This window comes from Patiria miniata, unplaced genomic scaffold, assembly GCF_015706575.1.
Source record: "Patiria miniata isolate m_02_andy unplaced genomic scaffold, ASM1570657v1 HiC_scaffold_13, whole genome shotgun sequence".
Classification (NCBI taxonomy): Eukaryota; Metazoa; Echinodermata; class Asteroidea; order Valvatida; family Asterinidae; genus Patiria; species Patiria miniata.
Genome location: NW_024037051.1, coordinates 10,919,139 through 10,944,929, shown reverse-complemented (window position 1 = coordinate 10,944,929; position 25,791 = coordinate 10,919,139). Strand labels below are relative to the sequence as shown.

General features: G+C 39.5%; 1 protein-coding gene across 7 annotated transcripts in view; it reads right to left on the bottom strand.

The window, feature by feature from the left end:
• LOC119721260 (MAGUK p55 subfamily member 7-like) overlaps positions 1–15,412 on the bottom strand; it is a 60,037-nt gene extending 44,625 nt beyond the window's left edge. For 2 of the 7 annotated variants that reach the window (XM_038191244.1, XM_038191251.1), the window contains exons 1-3: positions 15,213–15,412; positions 10,363–10,449; positions 956–1,030 (exon numbers count right to left, since the gene is read on the bottom strand). In XM_038191244.1, the coding sequence (XP_038047172.1) occupies positions 956–1,010 (55 nt within the window). In that variant the 5' untranslated portion in view covers positions 1,011–1,030; positions 10,363–10,449; positions 15,213–15,412. Of the gene's footprint in view, positions 1–955; positions 1,031–1,809; positions 1,914–6,226; positions 6,330–10,362; positions 10,450–15,212 lie in introns of those variants that run through there. The other 5 variants (XM_038191245.1, XM_038191249.1, XM_038191246.1 and 2 more) reach the window with 5 other exon arrangements.
• Between the last annotated feature and the right edge of the window lie 10,379 nt (positions 15,413–25,791).

Here is a 25,791-nt window from a genome sequence, read left to right as displayed (position 1 = left end):
TACATGTATTAATCAGTCCTTCTGATTTGAATATCACAGGCATGTGGAAAACGGCACACCTGGATTTTTCTAGGCGTGTGATTTTGTGGTCCAAGCTGGGACTGAACATCTGGATTTTCTTTTATAATATTCATCTTGGTTAACAGTAAAGCCATTTTCTATTCACTGACGTACTTTTTCCCCACTAATTATGCAGTATATTACGTCGTAAATGTATGCCAAGGTGTACAGTAAAGAGGGATTAAGGTGTGCGATTATTCGCACTTCTCGGGAAGCTTTTAGGTGTGCGATGGTGTAGGGGTGTGATCACACACCTCAAATCAGAAGGACTATATTAATCTATTATTGTTATTGGTTTTATTTCCACTTGTTTGCAACCCGAAGGTTGAATTGTATAGTGGTTACATCAATAAGACCTTTAAAAATATAAAAACATTTTACAAAATTCATTGTAGGATTTGGCTAAAACATGTTCAATTATTTTTGTTTTAGAAAGCATAAAACATACAAGAATCCCACCATTACAAACATAAGGTTAAAAAACCAAATGGAATGCACAAATAATAATTTGAAAAACAGAAAATCACAAAACGGAGAGCATACACTCAATGAAGGCTCCCCTAGGACATAAAAAAAATTAGCAACAAAGCACAAGTAAATCATAATTGACAAACACTTTGCATATTTTTTTCCGAACAACAGTATCACATTTACAATGTCAAGCAGTATTCTAAATACACACAGATCAATACCTGTATTGATTTGTACGTATTCATTACAAAAAAATGCCTGACCTATATCGGTACTTTACCAGATGTGTCAAATCAAATTAAACAATACTTAAGTAGATGTGTCACAGTAAAACGATTGGGATATGGAATAAAGAACAAATGTTTACCCGTTGTTGTTTTTTCTGACAAATAAATGAAAACTAAATTTCAATATCTGGACTTACCAGGATCATTGGAGTTCATGTTGTCCGTTGGAACGGGCATGTTGTCGTTTCTCATCGGAACACACTATCACAAGTCTAACAGGAAGAGAGCCAGACAAAAATTACAGATTCAGAAAGTTCCTCCAATAGCCTAAACATGAAAAAAACTCTTACATTTGAAGAAAAGGTCTTGATAAAACCATTAATCACCTGTGCATTCATGTACTACATTGTATTACATTGGACATGTACTCGAGTATTTTTTCAGTGAACAGCCAAAGAACCCATAAAATCAGTGAGTGCTTGGGCATTTTCGGGTGCAACAGGGGAGTAACAGGCAGAGCGGTTTGGGGCGCTACAGTTTTAGGTGCTACAGGGAGTAACAGGCAGGGCAGTTTTAGGTGCTACAGGGAGTAACAGGCAGGGCTGTTTCAGGCACTACAAGAATTAAGAGGCAGGGCGGTTTCGGGTACTACAAGGATTAACAGGCAGAGCAGTTTCGAGCTCTACAGGGAGTAACATGAGTTAGGTTGACCACGTAATTTGATAATAGAATTACAACAACACAAAATTAATGTTCGGCTAATATACTAACTCGTTGTCTCCAGTTGGCATCGGTTTGAGCGAATTTCAACTTACATTGTATCTTACGTAAAAAAGTTTAAAGAATTTTACTACACTAAAAATAAAATGCAATCCCTTGTAATTTTTATGAACATACATGTACATGTATGATGTACATGTACATCAAGAAGATTTGTAGTATTTAAATCCTACATCTAAGTGTAAAACCAATTTATACAAATCTGAAACAAGTACAAGTACGGGAAACGATATACACTGTATTGCATAGCATCGTTGTTATAAAAACTTACTTGATGAAAAGATACGCAAATTCTCTCGCAGACTTAAATACATCCAAGAACCAGAACCGCATGTAATACACTCGTCGCTCCCAAAAGCCCAAATGGTTTAGACCCTTCGTCTCCGAATGTATTTAAGCACCCCAAATTTCTATCTCCGTGCCTCTATTTCCATCCCAGGGTCTCATTAAAAAAAAAAAAAAAATTATCACCAGCCCATGTACAGGTCATGGGGTCGCATGCTACCACCGTCAGTCTCCCCCCCCCCCCCCCCCACCCCGTTTGCCATTAAGCATGTTTCCTGAAACAACAGTGCGAAAGGAATTAGCCCTAATCCCTCCAATCATACAAGTCAGTCAGCAGTGATGCATGGAGAAACCGAGATAAGATCAACTATGGAAAAGGCGTCGGGCCGTTCCCCTGGGGTCTGTGTCTAATTCCTATGACGGACAGGGGGGGAGAGAGAGGGGTGACTTTTGAGACGGTGACTCGGCCTGAGTTACAAAGTTGACTATTGTCGAGTGATAGATATCTTTAATGAAATTACATATGTCAGGGGTGAGATTGGAAGAAAAAAGAAAGGTCCACGAAATAATCGGAGCAGGGTAGCCGAGGGTAGCCGAGGGCACCACAGAGTAATGTCTAATTCTATGAAATGTTCAAACTTTGTGTCTGTTTAATGGCAACCTTTAAATACCCATGTTTTGTTCTACATGTTTGAACCTTTACAGGTAAAAGCACCTTAAACTTAAGAAATTCCAGATTTCAAAATGGTTTATTTAAAAATCCCGAAATCAGAAGAAAAAATAAATCCTGACAAAAGAATCCTGATAGCAGGAAAATTCCTGACCAAAGAAAATCCTGAAATCGGGAAAAATTTGTAGACAAAAAAAACCTGAAATCAGGAAAAATCTTGTCAAAGAAGTCTTGAAATCAGGGGAGAAACTTACACAAACTCCTGATTTTAGGGGAAAAAAACCTGAAAAAGATTGTGAAATCATGAAAAACCTTTAAAAAAATTATGTATCATATATGATCAAAAGTGAAATCTCCCAAGGAAAATTTGAATGTTTATGTCTAAAATGGCACTTCATGTGTTCAAGACTATAAGGCAATAATAAAACAATTAAACAGATTTTTAGCAATTGCTTTAAAGAAAAGAGAGAGTGCTGAGGCATGAGTCAGGAGATTTGCCGTTAATCTATATTAATAGACTAAATCACCGCAGAATATACACATCTGTCACCAAACAGGTCAGCCATTTTTTTTCTCTCACCGCGTTTGTTTTATTTTCCTCTCCACAAATCATGAGTCAGATTCCCATGCCATCCCTCCTCTCCTCCCCCCCCCCCTCCCTACCAAGACAAGAAAGGGGTTCTTTTAAAAAAAAACGGGCCAGATTTGGGAAGGTTTTGGGATTGATGAGAATGTATGAATCACAGGGAAAAAAAGAAAGTTCCCATTGTGATGGCCACTAAATCAAATTACTGGAGGAAATCCATCCTTAATAAGCCAATTCCATTAATCCTTTGAGCCGTTCCCAAGTTTGAGAAAAAGAGAGAACATATTCAAACCAAGGCTTCCTTCAAAAGTTCACCGCAATTCCCGAGTTGTTTCGTATCGGTCAATGATTTTGACGGAATGCACTTGCAAGTATTCCAGCCTGCACTGCAGTCACCAGAGATGGTATCATAAACTTTTTTTCCTTATCCGTTGTCTACTTGTCAAAATCATTTACCTCCAAGAAAATCATTCAATTTGAAGTGACTTCTGTGCGTCTAAAGACTGTGCGCGTGGACATCGTTGATAAATTCTGTTGCCGAACAAATGAATGTATTAGAAAATTGATTCTGAAGTACGGGCAAGTACAAGCAGATGATATTTTTGAAGTTGCACAATTAGAAACAAGAAGTACGTAATTAGACAGTATTTGTCTTGTACATTACAGTTGTCATGAAAGATTTACAATTCACGTCCGGATTTAGGGTCATGTTTGACAAAGATGGGAGTAAGTTATGATTGAGGGCAGCATCAGGGGTAACTTTAAATTGGATTGATGTTAGGGTTGGAAATTGGGTTGGAAGTTTGGACGGAGGTCAGAGAAAGGCTAACAAATTGGTTTTGATGAGATATCATAACAATCATTTAGCCAAAGATTGTGATTGTTAAATTGATGAGGTATCAAAGTAGATAAAAGAAAACTCAAAATCAATTAATCAACCAGAATAAGTCACTTTCGATCTGTCAACTGTTCCAAAACATGGACAGCAAGTTACGTTAATGTTGATCTGTACTCACTGCTACAATGAAAAGCTTTTTGGTCTAATGTAAGTAAAGTCTGTCCCGAGCCAATGTGGCTCATCAGGCCGGCGTTTATCTCCGGTTGCAGTAGCATGAAATGACTGAGAATATTTCTACTCCCCCTAGATGGGATGCTAGTCCATCGCAGGTTACTCCCCAGCTAATGCCGGTACCCATTTATACTCCTGGGTGGAGAGGGGCAAGTGGGGGTGAAGTGCCTTGCCCAAGGACACAATATATGACCAGCAGCTGGATTCGAACCCCGGACCCCCTGATCATGAGTCACGAACCCTAACCACTAGGCCACACACTCCCCACTTCCCTTGGTCTAATGACTCTACGTCAACTGTGATAAAGCAAGAAAAGGTAAGCCCAATAGAGCTGGTCCCACAGCACAGAAAATTCTGAATTCAGAACGGCGAACGTTTTGTAGAATCAGCTGTCTTAGTAATGTGATGCAAATTAAAAAGACTTGACTTATTGCCTACACAAGTGACATGTGTCATTACTTAACCCTAATCCCCTAGTAGTACACATGTAGTTCCTCAGGACTACCGGTACCCTGCTAAATCCAACATGGTCAGACGGTTACTCATATGAGTTTCCTGCTCACCTTCCTAACACAGTCAAACACAATCCAACTTGCCAAGTTGTTGGGTACCTGAACATGTAAAAAGACTGGCAATTGCTCAATCCAACAGAATCCAACTGTGCCTCATTTTTTTTTGTTTCCTGCTGGATCCAGCAGAGTCCAACTTGGCATTATTTACCAGTACCCAATAGAATTTGACTTTTTTATGTTTTCAGTCGCCTGCTGAATCCAACAGATTCAACAGGAATAGATACAAGGGAATTATTGCTCAATGAAACAGGATCCAGCGGGTATGTAACATACCGGTAGTTGGATCCTGTTGGATTGAGCAGCGCCAGACTGATGTGATGTAGTGATGTACATGTACATGTAGATGCTATGATTAGGCAATGCTTGTTACCAGTTCACGTCAGATGATATTTATACGGTACATACAAAGGTTTTGCAGTATTTGGAACGGATGACAGAAACACACAACGAGCGAGGCCGGAAATATCTGTCTGCGACCCGCTCGCAGAGCAAGCAAGGCCGGAAATATCAGGGTGTGCTACCCACAGATGCCAGCCTGAACCCGTCTGGCATCTAGGTTTGTGAAAAACAATCTCGTGCCTCGGTCAGGTCCATAGGCCTTATTCTTGAACGAAGATTGTGTTGTACAGCATTTTGGGGTATACCGGTAATCAATAGTGTTTCGAATATTCACGTCAGTATACACATTCCTAACGCTAAAATATTACCCTTTTTTTTTCAATGTTAATTTTTTTAGATTACAGTAAAGTTACTAATAACCCCGGACGCTGGTGCGAAGTGGTTAATACGCGATAACCTGCTGCCACAAGAGGGCACTATCATATGACCAACCAATATCGCCCCCGGACTTCTCAGTAGCGGCAATGTCTAGGGTATCTCCTCTTGGTCGTGTAATACGCCCGCACCTGTTTGGCCAAATATATGCAGTGCACACAATTCGAAAAATTCATAGTAGTTCTGAAGCAAACTCTCAAATTTCTTAAAGTACAATAAAAGATGCAGCAAGATCTTTTTGCAACTTACTGGTCAGCTTATTTGTTGTGAGTAGTATGTGAAGTGACTGAAAATGGACCGTAATTGCCTGCAAAAGTCACGCATGCACACTCGTTTCCCCCATTTTTCGGGGGGGGAGGGGGAGGGATAAGGAGATACCCTAGACGTTGCTTCTGACAGGCCCGTGGGAGATGATTGGTCGGTCATGATAGCGCCCTCTCGCGGCAGCGGGTTATTGCGTATCAAACAAAGCAACGTCTAGCCCCTAGACTACATACAGTGCTGTACGGTACATGCACCAATGATGCAGTTTGGCTCTGAAATGTTTAGACTATACACTTGTCCTAGGTACTCAAAAGAGGTTCAGGTCACATTTTGTTTCAGAAGTCTAAAAACCGTGCGGTTAATGTACATGTACAGTGCTTGAACTTTCCACAATCTACATTCACTGCTGAAAATGTTGGAAAGTAAAACACATTACTCCTAACACTGAAATGGTCCGGATACACATACCTTTATTCCAGCAACTAGCTGAAGAAAGCGAAGAGTGTGGCACGCAACTTACTCTGGGAACCAAACTAATTTGGAAACCAAAACTCTCTCCTCCCGACCCCCCATCACTCAACAGTCCGATGATATATCAATGTTCTCTCAGAGGAAAATGCACGCTACCCTGCCCATGTGCATTTACATGTAGGTCAGGTATCAAAAGGTCAACCCAAACAAACCCATCTACTGAGTACATCAGACTGAAGCATCATTCTTAGACTTGTTCGAGCCCCTTGACCTTTCATGTCTATGACTGGATATTCTCTTTTTAGGGTGTGAGAAAAATGAAATTTGTCACAGGGAATATCTTAATGGCAAACAAATGATGTCAATTTACTCTCTGGCAAGGTATTTTAGTAGTCTATGGAATATCCCCTTGCACAGCAAGGGTCTATGATATGCGAGCAGATTCAGCAATTAATTACTGCGTCTTGACCTTAAGATTCTGACCATTCAGCGGGCACCTTCTATATCGGATCTTCGGTAACCCCTTTTGAAAGGCCAATGTCGGGTTATATTAGATCTCTGTGCCCATTATTGTATTACAAAACATGGCATCCAAATTGACCAATCAACAGCTTAGTCTAGATTTTGGAATGAAATGACCTCACATCGGACCGATTGGCTGGCACGCGGGGTCGCAGAAATTTGCATGCTTAGATATCAGACGTTGGACCGGAGACAGAGAGGCCTTCTTTTTATGGAATATTTTTTGGGGGGGGGGGGGCTAGACAAAATATTTTCAATGGGGAGCGCCAATACAATCATACAATCAGTCACACTATATTAACTACAAATGCACCCTTGTCACAACTATTTTTTTAGGGGGAGACCGTTCGCATGTACATGAACATCACATTTCTTCTTTTTGCTAATGGAATTTTTTTTTTATGGAATTTTTTGGGGGGGGGGGGCTAGACAAAATTGTGTAACCACCACTGGTCGAAAGCCTGTCGCGTGGCTGGTCTGAAACAGTTGATAAAACACCGGCTGGCTGGTAGGCCTATTAATCAATTTTCCGGTGTCACATGAAATTTGGACTCCTATGAAGTCTGGTCCCTTCTACCCTTTCATTGGTTGAACTTTCGCAATCTTCACTTAGGCATGCGCAGTACTACCAATGAGTCTGTATTTCATAGTCCTAAATTACCACTACACCGGCACCGTTGTGCCACATTGCGGTAAGGTGTTGTTTACGACTGCTCACCAGAGATACATACACTGTACCATAACAAAGCTACCTAGAGGGGTGTTTCGAAAAACATGAAGTAAAATTGTTGAACAAAATCGTCAGAAATTTAAAATGTTTGACTTGTTTTGATTTTTTGACCAAAAAGACATGAATTTGAATAAATATGTGCTTGGCCTGTATTAAACAAGTCTGTTTAAAACCAGTTTGAGGCCTAGCATATTTTTCCGCATTCAATATGCATGTACACTGCTTTAAACTGAAGTTTTGCATTTTCCAGGAATAAAGTGAATTGAAAGTGAAAGAAGTGGACTTAGAAAACAGTTCTTCCTGTCATATTTGTCTATGTGGGTGATGAGTTAGCATTCATGAAATTTAATACAGCTTGTACCGCAGAGAAAAACTTGTCCCCCCAAAAAACACACCAACATGCGACATTAATCCTTCGTGGATGTTCATTAAATGTAATTAGGAAGACTTGGAGGACTACGGTAGTCCTAATGATGACATCCATACGGGCCGTCTTATTACCCGCTGACAATAATATATCGTGACATGGATTACGGCTGAGTTATATCATAATCATTGAGCACGCTAACTGACACTACCTGAGCTTTTTCTGTGCCATTGGTTCCTTTTGACTTCCTCCCCCTGGGTTGCAAATTGAGATTAATTGATTGTTGGATAAGGTGTTGAAAAATTGTATCAACAATCTGAATCTTAATACACAGTGCTGTAAGCGCCATGGTCAAATGGTTACAATGTTTGACTCGTGTGCAACGGTGGGTGGGTTCAAACCCTGATGGGGAACATGGTGCTTGTGTTCTTAGGCAAGACACTTTACAACAGTTGCCTCTCTCCACCCAGGAGAATAAAAGTGATGCGATCAAGCTAGATGAGTCATTTGTCGGGAATTTTGATGTGGAGATACAGGCCAAAATAGGGCCACTTCATCACATCGCTTCATCACATCTCTTGGTGTTCCGACTTCCATAATTTTTAAACTAAAGATGGTACCAGCATGCAGTTTTCACAGCAGTTATACTGAGATTGTGCTCTTTTGAAATCTTTTATAAAAAAAATTTTGACCAGGGTCGACAAACGACTCATGTAGCTTGATCGCATCACAAATGTGTACCTGTGAGAGAAAATTGCAAAAACGTGTGTAACCTTCATGTACATGTACCGGTACACTGTAGGTGTTTCTAAGCACCGTTGATATATCGAAATTACTTGACTATTCGATATTATTTTGATATCGATATTGCCAATAGCAATTTTTTAATCACATCAAAATAATGACATTTTCAATATTGAGGAATGACATCGAAAATATCTAACAATACGTCAGATTATCGTCAAAATAAATCTCATGTTTGTGCTTTTACTTTGTGTTTAACGTTTGCTGCATAATAAAAAAAAAAGTCGGCGGCAACTTGTGCTTGTGACTCAAAATAAAAACATTGTGAAGTGCCAAGCGGTGTCGCTTTACGCTCTGCGGTCGCTGGAATTCGCGGTCTCCCCAATGTAAAACCACAAAAGAAACCGCCCATTCTGGGCAATCTGTCAGTACTGAGATTTGTTTTTAAAAGTTTGAGCAATACCGGTATGCTCCAAAGAAAACCGTGGAAAATTGAGACTTTGGATTGTTTTTAAATCAAAGTGTCATCTTATGGTCTTTAACTTTTTACATCGGATAGTCGATAAATCAACATTCTCAATATTGGATATATTTCCGATATATCGATTATTGAAAATTCTGATATCGATGTTTCTGAGAGCAACGGTACATTTACTTATGCACAACTGCATGTGCTCGAGGTGCAATTTACACATGTACATCATGTACGTCAAGCCAACCGGGTACATCAAGCCTTTTTTTTTCGGAAGACCTAATCTCACATAAATGTTTCACATCAAGCCCAAGGGTAAAGAATGCATGTCTCTTGAGGTCAGTGACCCCCAGGTGGCACTCCACATTACCTAGTCACTTCAACGAAGACTGACAGCCTCCATCCTTCCCACAGCCCCGTCCCCCCACAACAGGAAAGTGGGCAGCTTGCCTGGGCCAGACAAGGGGATTATTGACGTTACATAAACAAACTGTTGCATGGACGCCAAGTACGTGGTACAGCGCTTGCCGGCAGAACAAGCAACGGCAAGGATAGAAAGGATGTTGATTGATTGAAGCAGACGACCTCGGGGCATTGCATGCCTGGGGGGATATAAGGAGGGGGGGGGGCAAAGACTATGAGCTACATGATCTACAGGGGTTCGGGTATGGAGTCCGTGCACAAGTACCCCCTCAATGGGCACAAAGGGAGAGTTGGAAACCACTGTGAGGGATATTCAAATGCATTACTGCCTCATGCTCACGCGAAGACGCTATGGGTTCCGCGCCGACAGAAGAGGGTGCTTTTTATCACTTTTGTAAGCCATATTGATGGGGCACACAGTGCGTGCGTACTGTAGTGTACCGGTTCGCGCTGAATGTACACACGACTTCCTGAATGTGCCAAAGCTATTAGCCAATGTGTCTTCGCGCGAGCGTCAGGCGTCGTTGTAGTGCGAATGCCTTTCAAATTCATCCTGCGATGGTCTCCCAGACTAATCTCCGCCCCCAATAACTTTGGATCATTTTTCATAAACCGTTGTCAATCTTGGACAATTTACAGTCTTTGGTTGCAAACGGGGTATCAAAATGTAGCTAAAGAAATTCCCCAAAGGTCTATAAATTACGTCATCATGAGACGATCAGATTCAAAATTATGACCCCTCCAATGAGTGTGGACTTTCTTTTTTTTGCAGTGTATGTATGGCATGATATCTTGGCTGGTAACTAAATGTGTTTGCTAAAGCAAATATCTTCTGTGCTAAGCAACTTTGGGTGCTTGAGCGATTCCTTACGTACCTGTAACACGCTTGTATTGGACATGTACATGGTCAACTGTCGTCTTCATTCATTACCGTACAATCAGGATCCCTCCACAGCTTTCAACTATGGAATACAAAAAAAACACCAAATACATATTTCATATACAGTACATGTACTTTTGTATTAAATGTATCAAAGAAAAGTTTGAATTGGTGGGGGGCCTTAGAATACAGCAGTTTTACTTAACCAGTTCACGCCGGCAATATTTTGACAAGAACAGAACGAGGCACGGGATTATTTTTCACTTGATCTCAAGCCATGCGGGTTGAACTTGTAGCCATCACCCTCGGGTTGAAGCCATCATCCTCGGGCAGCACACTCATATTTCCGGCCTCACTCACTGCGAGCGGGTCGCTGACAGATATTTCCAGCCTCGCTCCCTACATGTTTCCGTTCTGAATATTGCAAAACTCCCTACATGTTTATCTGTCATCCGTTCCGAATATCGCACTACTTTTGCATGTATCGTCCTCCGGCGCGAACTGGTTAAATGTAAACGGGGAATTTGTTTTACAGCATTCTGTTGAATATGCTGAAACTTTTCCTCAACCCTGCGTATTATGGAATATCATACAAAATATGAACTTGTGTCTACCAACTAAGCTTTTCACATGTAGTCCTACACAATTACAAATATGTAATTTAATGTACAACATGTATTAAGTGATGGACTTCTAAGTTACGCACTTAAATCTGTTAACGGTGCACTTTTCAGAAACCAAGAAACCGATACATGCAGCATGTACAAATCCATTGCCAAAATGTTTACACTTAACAGCAAAAAAAATACCACATGTATACATGTCCTGATAAACATGAGAAAACAAGACTAGTAAAGCTGGTCCATTTCCTTGTATCAGAATGGCTAATCACTCGACAAGTTCCATGCATCTGGGTACACAATGGGCCGGATTTAGCCCATCCATTGGAGTTACAGGGTTATCCTATACAATAGCACTGCCCAGCTCTCTTCACTGGCCAGTCAACAACCAGTAGTAGTCAGTAAGTCACAGTACAAAGAGGACTACATGTATACACTGGCTCTCTGGGACCAGCAAGCAATAAAAAAGACGGTGAACTACCGGTAGGTCACAACAAATGATAATTGCTTTGAAAAGGCTGCTGTATTTGCGACCTTATCTTTCATCTATTTGTTAGCTATATCGTGATCATACAAAGTTATCTCTTGTTATCGGGTAAGAACACCAATTAACTTGTCATACATTATACACTAGTGCAAAGTCAATGTCATAAACATGTACGTGCGGCACCAGGGTTTAAAGTTCAGTTTACAACACAAGGCAAGCCTTGGGCCTTCTCTTGGACAAAGACAGGAGATTTGGATGTTATTCCCCTTTTACGGCCGGTTTGTGTGGCAAGCAAGTCGCTACATCAACAAGATGAATCCAATCCAGTCTTAGCAATGCTGGCAGCGCTCCCCAAGAAAGTTTGAGCATATCATGCATTAGTTTGAAGACAGCACGCGTGAGGTATGCTCAACATTTCCTGGGAAGCGCTACAAATATTGCCAAGACTGGATGAGATTCATCTTGTTGACAGAGACCTCCACTGCTGCAACTTAAAGCTATAGTCCATCATTTGCAGCCATCCGAAAAGTAACCGGCGTAATTATTGTTGAAAAACATACTTGGTTGAAAGATAGTAAGGGGACTAAACTCCCTGTGAAATTATTCTTTCTCGCAAGCTGTCATTTTGAAGTAATCAACGAAAGAAGGCCTTTCCAACAGTGCGTCTTAAGACGCACTGTAGGAAATTTAAATTAGTACCAGTAGTTCATTTTGTTATTCGGCGAAGTGCGCCCAAGCATTGGCATGATGCACACGCGCGCGGTTGCTATAATTTGTCGGATCAGTGCGCGACATCGCGTATAGCTGCAATTCAAAACAAATCAAAACTGATTCAGCAACTTTTGATTTGAAATTGAGATCCTAGAACGCTGTTTTCTCGGAATATACAGCTTAAGCTGAGCTGAAACTTCATCAGGTTAGTTGTTCAGAATCCTTCATTGAGTGGTCGGGCACAACCCAACCACTGTCTAGAATTGCTCTCACAAATCTTCTTTGTTTGGTTCTTTCTCTTTTTTTTCCGGACAATACTTCTCCGCGGGTTTTCTCCTAAACGGTACACGGTATGAACTTGTAACTTTCAATATATATCCACCCTTATCCGAAAAGGTGCATATTACTCTGACGTCATGATTACGTCATCGGGTGTCAAATTACAAGTGATTTTATCTGAAAAAGTGACCAATTACTTTCACCAACTCTTGAACTAAATAATCAATGTTTGTATTCTGTAATCAGATACATGTACTACTAAATTTAGTGCTAAATATATGGAGTCCAGAGAGGCCATATAATTATAAAGCTTACTCGATCGTAACCCCATCTAAAAACATGTTTAACTTGTGCAGCAGCAGGATTCCAGTCAACATGGTCAAACCAGTGAGTTAAACCAGAGAATAACATAGATATTATATTGCCTTATTGGGTAACATCGGGTACTGGTAGACCCCCATTTAATATCCTCGAGTCACCATAATCGGCGCAGGTAACGCTTGCAAGGCGCGAGCGTTGTCCAACGCAAATTGAATGAGAGTGCGTCAAAATAGACCCTCGTCGTTTTAGGTGATACATAGACCCGTGAACGTGGCTTGTAAGTTGTAAACTACGCCACGCTGTTGTGTATTTCTGAACCTGGCAAAATTGTCCCTCTGACTCCCTCCATTACACACACTGGACGTTATTTTGCCAATGTAATAAGTACTCACATATGAAACTGTCTTGAAATCTGTTTGTACGTCAAAACTTGCATTTGACGAAATTTGAGGAAAATTCTGGCCCCGGTCATGCCGGTTCATGAAGTCCTGCTAGCTGCCATTTTCTCCCAACTGACGCATGCGCATTGCATTTTATTGTACCATCCTGTTTCGTATGATTCGACGGCTGTTTACTGTCGCAGCTAAAAGAGACATCGTTTTAGACAAGTTTCAAGTCCTTTCCTCTCTCACCGCACCGCACGCAGGCGCACGTGCGCCCACGTGCGTGTGCGCACACGTACACGAGTAGTCCGAAAATTTGGGACTCTCAATACTGTGTATGAGAGTCCCAAAACTTAAGGTACTGAAAACATGCAATACAAGAAAATAGACTGGCACATGAAACAACCAGTCCAACAACTCTTCAGTACTGCATTAATCAACTGTCAGCTGACTGTGCCAAGAGAAATATATAGGATGTCGGGTACCATACCACTATTTCTGCACATTTCCCCTTAGTCAGGCACCAGACTAATGACAATGAATGAAGAAGCCAGTCATGTCAAACAGTTGGACCATGGATGGACATGTAGAAGTCCAGTCTTTAGCCTCATTTTGAAATCACTTGACTTCCTTCTCTTGTGCTAGCCACTGCCAAATATTGAAGAAAAGTCTCCTTTAAAAATGGAATTGAGTTTTCAAACTTGGTTGGTGAAATACTGAGAAACTATTATTTTACCCAGTAACAGATTTGGAGGAATTTGCTGGTTAAAGAGTGAGTAAAGTTGGCCTGATCTTTTTTTGCATCGTTTTGAGCACTTAAGGTCCCAGTCTGGTACACGAGATGAGCCGAGCAGCCAATCGTCTGCGGGTTTTTTTTTTTGGGGGGGGGGTTGCGACATGAAACAGCCGTCAACCTGTCCAAGCAACTCGTCCGGGGTCATTTGTCAGGGTCACTTGTCGGGTTAAAATATAATTTCTACACGTTCGTATGGGTCTTTATTGATGGCAAATTTCGTCGAAATTACACAGCCTGAACAATCGGAGGGGCAAATTTAGATTTCTAGGTGAGTACTCAACATCCATACGGAATTATGTATGGCGGATCGATTTCGCTAGGTTCAAAAATACACAACAGCGTGGCGTTGTATACAACGTCCACGTTCACGGGTCTAGGTGATACAAGCGGTCATACTAAACAGCGTCAACACAGCGTCAACACACTCCAAAGCGTCAACACAGCGTCAACACAGCGTCAACACATCCAAAATGCATTAAAATTGACAAAAGCAGTATGTAACCCATACAGTATGGACAGAAACAAGATTTGTGCTTAAAATCAATAGGTTAAACGTCTGAAAATCGCGATTTTTAGTTCAAGAAAATTGGCTCTCCGTGCCGCTCCGAAATCGGCTACCGAACACCCGCCATGTTGCCTCAGTGGCAGCGCGGACCATACCATTATTCTAAAGGGTGATAGCGTTGTACAATAAACCAAAAGAGAGGGACGCGGCCGGGGTCGCCAGTGTTAAAAATATCTGCAAAGACCAAAACATAAACACAACTCACAAAATAATGATCTACCACTCCTCCGATCCTTAGTCCTCACACAGATCTGGTATCCCTCTGTCTAGTCTGCAGCAAGGCGCCCTCTGTTGTTTATGACAAGATAATGTCATTACCTACACACCCCTACTTGAAATGGTGTAGTCCAAGCTTTGTGCGAAGTCAAGATGGCGGACAACGGCCGTGCAAGTTAAGGTCATTTTTTTCGCGTGAAAATACGATATTTTTAACAACGAAATGGAAACTCAATCCAATGGAAATTCTCTTTTATTGTATGTTTCACAATTATATGGCCTTGTTGTCAATTCAGAATGTGTTTTGGATGTGTTGACGGTGTGTTGACGCTTCTGTCATGTGTTGACGCTGTGTTGACGCTGTGTTGACGCTGTTTAGTGCGACCCGATACAAGGAATATACATGTACAATGGTGTGTAGTGTAGGCTACGACAACGTAAAAAAAAAAACAGCATAACATTCGAACCTGAATGATGATCTCACATTACTCATGATCAGGAGCTCCAAATTACTTCTAATTAGTACATTACAAGAGGAGCACAAATCCACCGTTCCGGAGAGCGATATTTTTGTGAGTGGAGCGGGGAGCAGAGGTCTGTACTCTCGTACTCAGCTTGCGACGTTTCGACCATACACACCATCGACCAACCTATTTGCCGCCCTCAAGAGTTCGTTTACCGTTTACGTGCCGTTATATGCATTTCTCTCCTACAGGTTTCTCAGGCTTGATTAGTCCGAAAATTTGGGACTCTCAATACTGTGTATTGGTCTGCATTTGGGTGCTTTAGAGGAATCCTTCGTTTCATTACCAGAAATAAGCAAATTATAAACTTTAAAAATGATAATAACATACAATCGGGGAATCATTCTCATTTGCCAGTTCATAAATACGATCCGTACTTGTATATTAATTAAACTTAGTAGCTCAATGCTCAACAATGATTTCAGTTTCTCCGTTATCAATTTAAACAGAAAAAAATGCTAATTCAAGGTTTTGACAGACGTTTTCAATCTTCTGGAAATACTATAGCATATCTTGTACGGTCTAGCTTGCCTTGGGGGGGGGGGGTTCATTAGCAAAATATATCTGCAGTGTAGACAAGTTTTTTTCTCCAGACATTTTGGCCTCCAAAAATTAATTGGACGGGAGGGGGGGGGGCTCGCAACATACTTTCAATTTGGGTGCCGTTCAATTCCGACGATTATTAACACTATATTATTACAAAAAGCGTACCCCACGACGAAGCTGCCTCTGTTAGACCGGGTTAAAGGGAATATACAACATTTGCAAACATCAAAAAATAAAACTACCAAATCATTTTGAAATACCTTGCTGGACTGTTAATGAATGACAGCGTAGAGCATCCTGTAAAATCATGGCACCTGGTATACTGTCATTTTCAAGAAAAGTGGTAGTTTTGTATCAATTTCCAACGCTGGTCGGCCGACCAGCGTTGGAAAAAACTGGCTTTTTTTCAAATATTGGCCCCAATTGACCATCGCACTTGTTTGCAATCGATTACACACCTATGAACGGGTACAAGCCAGCTAGACTGGTTCCCTGACCTTACAATTCCCCAATGTATGTAAACTGCTCTGTTTCTTCTTATATGGAGTCAGGGAACCAGACTACAGGAAAATGATTGTTTTTCTTGGTTTTTATAGCATTTTCGAACCCAAAACCTCAAAAAAGTCAGTGTAACTATATTTGCTATATATTTCCAACCCCCAAATTCCATCCATTTCTGAAAATTACAGCAAAAGCAAATGATGTATATTCCCTTTAAAAACACAGGTTTTTTTTTTTTTTTTTAACGTCCGTATTATTTTGAAATAGAAGTGATGGAGTTGGGAATCTGTATTCTGTCCAAATACAAAGAGTGAAGTCAGGCGCGGATCCACAGGGGGTTCGGACCCCCCCCCCCCCCCAACCCATCCCGCCAGACACGCCCCGCTCTGACACACACAAAATAAACTAAAATTACAAACATGATCAGATTGGATATAGAAATCTAACGGGCCTGAACCCCCCCCCCCCCCGTCAAAATTCAAAATAGCCTACATAAAATAGTGTTCATTGTTGCGTAACGATAAGTATATTTAGCACACGTATAGGCCTACGACTAACGAGGCTGCCGTATACAATTTTCCAAGCAAACCAAAACAGTTGACTCATTACTGACCGAAACATCGACTTCAATTCTTTTCGTCCATGGAGCCAAAACGGATGGACCCGCTAATGTTCCACGTTTGTCCTCCTATTAAGACAAATTATTTTTGAGAAGAACTCTAAGGAAGGCGAATGGCCTAGTGGTTACAAAGGCCGTCCACACATCGCGGGGCACGGGTTCGAATCCCCTCGGTGTCTTTTTGGTTTTAGTCGCGCTCATCCAATCATTATAAGATGTTTAATTTCCCGTCGTAAAACACCAACTGTACCTTAGCTTAATCGGTAAGCACTGCGGCTGGTACTGTCCGTGAGTTCCAGGTTGGCGCCTTCGTACAGGTTCAGGGCATGTGGTCCACTCGGAGGATCAGGGCTTAGGGGCCGCCCTGTTCCTCCCTTAGCTCTTTGCTTTTACATGGTGACTGGCCCTCCGGGGTTACATGGATGGACAGGGAAGGAAGTGTGTATTGGTCGGGACCCCCGAGAGCCCGGAAGAGAACTAGGGGATTGTGATGGGGCATCGTTATGGCCCATCCAATCCCTGAAAGCTTGGCCAGCACATAACTTTTTGATTTTTTGTATCCCATATTTTTAAAAACTTTGGTTTAGTTTGATGTTTACATCTACTCGGTTGGCCTACGGAAGTATTAAAAACAAAACAAAAGTCTATGTAATAAATCAATGAATTTTTAATAATTGACTATAATCAAAACGATGTTCCGTTCGATCAATATGACTGTACCATTATTAATGTCGCAATTTCCAATTGAGGTAAGAAACGCAGTATGCAATATTGCACCGGGCAAAAATTTAAAATGTACATTGTAAAATGTTTATAACATGTTTCAAAATGATATTGTTTCTATAATTGCGAACATTCCTTAAAAATATAGTAAATTGTGGCAAATTGCAACCGGCTACAGATTTTAAGAGCGAGCTGGGGGGGGGGGGGGGGCGAGCGCGAAGGGGCCGGCGACATCATCTGAAAAAGCGAATCACATCAGTCGGCAGCTATGAAGAGCGCCACCTACTGTCCGAGAGTGTCCAGAAAGTCAGGAAAATATACTCGCAATTTACTCTCCAAGGTGTTCGAAACACATCCAATTTAAAGATTATTTCATCGGGTTTTTTTTTAATTTGATGAATTCTGGGAGAAACTTTCCACCCGAATATAATCACCCCTTAAAATAGTCCTGAAGCCCATCGCCATTTTGAAAAACGGTGCCTACACTCCATTGCAAAAGAGAGCACTTATAGGCCCCAATTTCATCCAAATTGTACAGAAATACAAGCTCTCGTTCCAGTGCACGGCTCCTATCCTTGTTTTGTACGAACCCTCAAGTTCATGGCCCACAATATGCTCAAATACTGAAGAATTTGAGGGCATGCAAATCGTGATTTGTCCGGCGTAGGCAATTTCGGACCTATTTCCTTGCCTGCACCTAGATTATTGTTCAAGTCCAAAGGACGATGGGGTCAGGGAACCAGACTAGCTTACACCCTTTAAACAGCTACAGCAGCTTTAATTTTGTCTTTATACATAACTTACCCGGGATGCCATCCCTACTTCCTTCACAAGATTCTGTGAAGCTCATCAGCCCTTCCCGGCCCAGCGACCTAGGCCCTGTTTGCAGGGCGGGGGTACGTGCGAAGCGCTATCATAAAGGAGGCACATCGGTATCGTGAACAGCTCCCCTAGTGTAATGTGGTGTCCTGGTATGATCTTCTTTTCATGTACATTTCAGTTTTTTGGTTGTCTTTGGAATTAAGGATGAGAACGTACTGTTTACTTTAATCTTTATTTTTCAGGAAAATAATGTTAGATTACTGGCTGATGAATGACTGTTGGGACATAGGCCTGATTTACAGTGTTACCAAACAAATCCGTAATAACACGTTTTGTTTTGTTTTTTGGTTGTTTTTTTTAAGGCCGTATTAAGTTGAAATAGTAGTGATGGAGTTGGGAATCTGTTTTCTGTCCAAATAGAAAAAGTGAAGTCAGGCGTGGATCCACAGGGGGTTCGGTCTCCCCCGCCCCCCCCCCCCCCCCCCCTGCGCTCTGACACACACAAAATAGACTAAAATTATTTAAAAAAAGGCTAAGATTGGATATAGAAATCTAACGGGCCTGAACCCCCCCCCCCCCCACCCCGTCAAAATTCAAAATAGCCTACATAAAATAGTGTTCATTGTTGCGTAACGATAAGCATGTTTAGCACACGTATAGGCCTACGACTAACGAGGCTGCCGTTTACAATTTTCCAAACAAACGAAAACAGTTGACTCATTACTGCCCGAAACATCGACTTCAATTCTGTTCGTCCATGGAGCCAAAACAGATGCACACAACAATGTTCCAGGTTTCTCCGCCTATTAGGCCAAAAAAAAAAATATTCGGTCTCTGGTCAGACCAAAGTTCCGGAATTGACGCGGGGACGCGGCTTTTTTTTTTTTTTTTGCTTTTTTTTTTTTTTCTTCAAGCTTGGATTGTACAGACAAGGTGGGGTACTATTTTGCTTTTTTTGTGTCCTCATGTACATTGGTGTCCTCCATAATTTGCCTTGGTGCTCTCGATTATTTGCCTTGGTGCAATTTCCCATTCCTTGGTGCTCTTTGGTAAAAAAAATTGAGGAGGTGCGGCAATAGAGGGCGCTGTTGGAGCTACCGCGGAACATTTTGGGGAAAAAAAAGATTGACGCGCATGATTAAAATCGACGCGCGCGCTGACCAGAGACCGACCTATTTTTTTTTTGGCCTTATTAAGACAAAATGTTTTTGAGGGGAATTCTAAGGAAGCCTGGTAGCCGAGTGGTTAGATCCGTCGTCCACGAATCGCGGAGCCCGGTATCGAATTTTGCCTTTTGTCTTTTGCTTTTCAACGCACGCGTTGTATTCAGTCATTATGAAATTTTGAAATTTATAGAAAAAGTCAAATTTTGCCCAATTTTGATAAAATGCAAGGCTATTCCCTTACATTTGTGATTTTTTCAGCAGTGTTGTAGTCGAGTACTTTTTTCCGAGTACCGAGTACTGCCGAGCACTTCGGTTGCCGAGTACGAGTACGAGTATGAGTAGTTGTACCTCCGATTACAAGAACGGGTCTCCGAGTACGAGTACTTGTACTTCCGAGTACGAGTACGAGTACGAGTACTTGTACTTCCGAATACAGCCATACGGCAAATGGTTCATTGTGCGTAATTGGCCAAGGCCTAGTCAGACATTATATACAGACCCACTCACGGCTAGCTGTTGAATATGTTTGCCAGACGTGCACAGAGGAAAATCAGGAATTTTCAACTTCTCCACAAACCAATCAACCATTTCAAACTAAAAGTATCGATAAAATAAGGCCATGGTAAGTAAAGCTGTATACCATTTTTCCCCGAGTACTGCTATTTAAGTACGAGTACTTTAATGATCGAGTACAATCTCGACATGTCGAGTACGAGTTCTTTGCTGCCCAAGTACGAGTACCGTCATTTCGAGTACGAGTGCTTTGACATTCGAGTACGAGTACGAGTACTCCAAGAAAACTACTCCAGTACGAGTACCGAGTACGAGTACTGCAACACTGTTTTTCAGAAAAAGTCAAACTTGCCCAATTTTGATAAAAATGCAAGGCTAACCCCTTTAATTTTGAAATTTCCAGAAAAAGTCAAATTTTGTCAAATTGTAATAAAAATGCAAGGCTAACCCCTTACATTTGAAAATTTCCAGAAAAAGTCAAATTTTGTCAAATTTTGATAAAAATGCAAGACTAACCCCTTACATTTGTGATTTTTCAGTAAAAGTCAAATTTTGCCCAATTTTGAAAAAAATGCAAGGCTAACCCCTTAAATTTGTGATTTTCCAGAAAAAGTTAAATTTAGTTAAATTTTGATAAAATGCAAGGCTAACCCCTTAAGTTTGTGATTTTTTAGAAAAAGTCAAATTTTGCCCAATTTTGATAAAAATCCAAGGCTAATCCCTTACACTTTGAAATTTCCAGAAAAAGTCAAATTTTGTCCAATATTAATTAAAATGCAAGGCTAACCCCTTACATTTGTGATTTCCAGAAAAAGGCAAATTTGTTCAATATTTAGAAAAATGCATGGCTAACCCCTTACATTTTGAAATTTCCAGAAAGAGCCAAATTTTGTCAAATTTTAATAAAAATGCAAATCTAACCTATTACATTGCTGATTTTCCCAAAAAAGCAAAATTTTGCCAAATTTTGATAAATATCCAAAGCTAACCCGTTACATTTTGAATTTTCCAGAAAAAGTCAAATTTTGCCCAATTTTAATAAAAATGCAAGGCTAACCCCTTACATTTGTAATTTTCCAGAAAAAGTCACATTTTTTCCAATTTTGATAAAAATGCAAGGCTAACCCCTCAAATTAGTGAATTTCCCCAAAAAGTCAAATTTTGTCCAATTTTGATAAAAATGCAAGGCTAACCCCTTACATATAAGTGAATTTCCCCCAAAAAACAAATTTTTTCCCATTTTGATAAAAATGCAATGCTAACCCCTTACATTGCTGAATTTCCCCAAAAAAGCTAAATTTTGCCCAATATTGATAAAAATGCAGGGCTAACCCTTTACATTTTGAAATTTCCAGAAAAAGTCAAATTTTGTCCAATTTTTATAAAAATGCAAGGCTAACCCCTTACATAAGCGAGCCGGGGGGGGGGGGCCGAGCGCGAAGGGGCCGACGACATTTTAAATTTGTGATTTTTTACAAAAAGTCAAATTTTGCCCAATTTTGATAAAAATCCAAGGCTCATCCCTTTCACTTTGAAATTTCCAGAAAAAGTCAAATTTTGTCAAATTTTGATAAAAATGCAAGGCTAACCCCTTACATTTGTGATTTCCAGAAAAAGGCAAATTTTGTTCAATATTTAGAAAAATGCATGGCTAACCCCTTACATTTTGAAATTTCCAGAAAGAGCCAAATTTTGTCAAATTTTAATAAAAATGCAAAGCTAACCACTTACATTGCTGATTTTCCCAAAAAAGCAAAATTTTGCCAAATTTTGATAAAAATCCAAGGCTAACCCGTTACATTTTGAAATTTCCAGAAAACATCACATTTTGCCCAATTTTGATAAAAATGCAAGGCTAACTCCTTACATTTTGAAATTTCCAGAAAAAGTCAAATTTTGTCCAATTTTGATAAAAATGCAAAGCTAACCCCTTCCATTGCTGAATTTCCCCCCAAAAAGCTAAATTTTGCCCAATATTGATAAAAATGCAGGGCCAACCCTTTACATTTTTGATTTTGCAGAAAAAGTCAAATGTTGCCAATTTTCATAAAAATACAAGGCTAACCCTTTACATTTGTGATTTTCCAGAAAAAGTCAAATTTTGTCCAATTTTGATAAAAATGCAAAGCTAACCCCTTCCATTGCTGAATTTCCCCAAAAAAGCTAAATTTTGCCCAATATTGATAAAAATGCAGGGCCAACCCTTTACATTTGTGATTTTCCAGAAAAAGTCAAATTTCGTCGAATTTTGATAAAAATGCAAAGCTAACCCCTTACATTGGTGAATTTCCCCAAAAAGCAAAATTTTGCCCAATTTTGATAAAATCCAAAGCTAACCCGTTACATTTTGAATTTTCTAGCAAAAGTCAAATTTTGCCCAATTTTGATAAAAATGCAAGGCCAACTCCTTCCATTTTGAAATTTCCAGAAAAAGTCAAATTTTGTCCAATTTTGATAAAAATGCAAGGCTAACCCCTTACATTGGTGAATTTCCCCAAAAAGCAAAATTTTGTCCAATTTTGATAAAAATACAAGGCTAACCCCTAACATAAGTGAATTTCCCCAAAGAGAAAAATGTTGTCCAATATTGATGAAAATGCAAGGCCAACCCTTTACATTTGTGATTTTGCAGAAAAAGTCAAATTTCGTCGAATTTTGATAAAAATGCAAGGCTAACCCCTTACATTGGTGAATTTCCCCAAAAAGCAAAATTTTGTCCAATTTTCATAAAAATACAAGGCTAACCCCTAACATAAGTGAATTTCCCCAAAGAGAAAAATGTTGCCCAATATTGGTGAAAATACAAGGCTAACCCTTTACATTTGTGATTTTCCAGAAAAAGTCAAATTTCGTCGAATTTTGATAAAAATGCAAAGCTAACCCCTTACATTGGTGAATTTCCCCAAAAAGCAAAATTTTTCCCAATTTTGATAAAAATCCAAAGCTAACCCGTTACATTTTGAATTTTCCAGAAAAAGTCAAATTTTGCCCAATTTTAATAAAAATGCAAGGCTAACCCCTTACATTTGTAATTTTCCAGAAAAAGTCACATTTTTTCCAATTTTGATAAAAATGCAAGGCTAACCCCTCAAATTAGTGAATTTCCCCAAAAAGCAAAATTTTGTCCAATTTTGATAAAAATACAAGGCTAACCCCTAACATAAGTGAATTTCCCCAAAGAGAAAAATGTTGTCCAATATTGATGAAAATGCAAGGCCAACCCTTTACATTTGTGATTTTGCAGAAAAAGTCAAATTTCGTCGAATTTTGATAAAAATGCAAGGCTAACCCCTTACATTGGTGAATTTCCCAAAAAAACAAATTTTTCCCAATTTTGATAAAAATGCAATGCTAACCCCTTACATTGCTGAATTTCCCCAAAAAAGCTAAATTTTGCCCAATATTGATAAAAATGCAGGGCTAACCCTTTACATTTTGAAATTTCCAGAAAAAGTCAAATTTTGTCCAATTTTATAAAAATGCAAGGCTAACCCCTTACATAAGCGAGCCGGGGGGGGGGGCCGAGCGCGAAGGGGCCGACGACATTTTAAATTTGTGATTTTTTACAAAAAGTCAAATTTTGCCCAATTTTGATAAAAATCCAAGGCTCATCCCTTTCACTTTGAAATTTCCAGAAAAAGTCAAATTTTGTCAAATTTTGATAAAAATGCAAGGCTAACCCCTTACATTTGTGATTTCCAGAAAAAGGCAAATTTTGTTCAATATTTAGAAAAATGCAAGGCTAACCTCTTACATCAGTGAATTTCCCCAAAAAGCAAAATTTTGCCAATTTTTGATAAAATGCAAGGCTAACCCCTTTCATTTTGAAATTTCCAGAAAAAAAACAGTTTTTGTCAAATTTTGATAAAAATGCAAAGCTAAACCCTTAACATTGCTAAATTTACCAAATAAGCAAAATTTTCCCAATTTTAATAAAAATCCAAGCTAACCCCTTACATCGGTGATTTTTCAGAAAAGGTCAAATTTTGCCCAATTTTGATAAAAATGCATGGCTAACCCCTTACATTTGTGATTTTTCAGAAAAAGCTAAATTTTGCCCAATATTGATAAAAATGCAGGGCTAACCCTTTACATTTTGAAATTTCCAGAAAAAGTCAAATTTTGTCCAATTTTTATAAAAATGCAAGGCTAACCCCTTACATAAGCGAGCCGGGGGGGGGGGGCCGAGCGCGAAGGGGCCGACGACATTTTAAATTTGTGATTTTTTACAAAAAGTCAAATTTTGCCCAATTTTGATAAAAATCCAAGGCTCATCCCTTTCACTTTGAAATTTCCAGAAAAAGTCAAATTTTGTCAAATTTTGATAAAAATGCAAGGCTAACCCCTTACATTTGTGATTTCCAGAAAAAGGCAAATTTTGTTCAATATTTAGAAAAATGCATGGCTAACCCCTTACATTTTGAAATTTCCAGAAAGAGCCAAATTTTGTCAAATTTTAATAAAAATGCAAAGCTAACCACTTACATTGCTGATTTTCCCAAAAAAGCAAAATTTTGCCAAATTTTGATAAAAATCCAAGGCTAACCCGTTACATTTTGAAATTTCCAGAAAACATCACATTTTGCCCAATTTTGATAAAAATGCAAGGCTAACTCCTTACATTTTGAAATTTCCAGAAAAAGTCAAATTTTGTCCAATTTTGATAAAAATGCAAAGCTAACCCCTTCCATTGCTGAATTTCCCCCAAAAAAGCTAAATTTTGCCCAATATTGATAAAAATGCAGGGCCAACCCTTTACATTTTTGATTTTGCAGAAAAAGTCAAATGTTGCCAATTTTCATAAAAATACAAGGCTAACCCTTTACATTTGTGATTTTCCAGAAAAAGTCAAATTTTGTCCAATTTTGATAAAAATGCAAAGCTAACCCCTTCCATTGCTGAATTTCCCCAAAAAAGCTAAATTTTGCCCAATATTGATAAAAATGCAGGGCCAACCCTTTACATTTGTGATTTTCCAGAAAAAGTCAAATTTCGTCGAATTTTGATAAAAATGCAAAGCTAACCCCTTACATTGGTGAATTTCCCCAAAAAGCAAAATTTTGCCCAATTTTGATAAAATCCAAAGCTAACCCGTTACATTTTGAATTTTCTAGCAAAAGTCAAATTTTGCCCAATTTTGATAAAAATGCAAGGCTAACTCCTTACATTTTGAAATTTCCAGAAAAAGTCAAATTTTGTCCAATTTTGATAAAAATGCAAGGCTAACCCCTTACATTGGTGAATTTCCCCAAAAAGCAAAATTTTGTCCAATTTTGATGAAAATGCAAGGCCAACCCTTTACATTTGTGATTTTGCAGAAAAAGTCAAATTTCGTCGAATTTTGATAAAAATGCAAGGCTAACCCCTTACATTGGTGAATTTCCCCAAAAAGCAAAATTTTGTCCAATTTTCATAAAAATACAAGGCTAACCCCTTACATAAGTGAATTTCCCCAAAGAGAAAAATGTTGCCCAATATTGATGAAAATACAAGGCTAACCCTTTACATTTGTGATTTTCCAGAAAAAGTCAAATTTCGTCGAATTTTGATAAAAATGCAAAGCTAACCCCTTACATTGGTGAATTTCCCCAAAAAGCAAAATTTTTCCCAATTTTGATAAAAATCCAAAGCT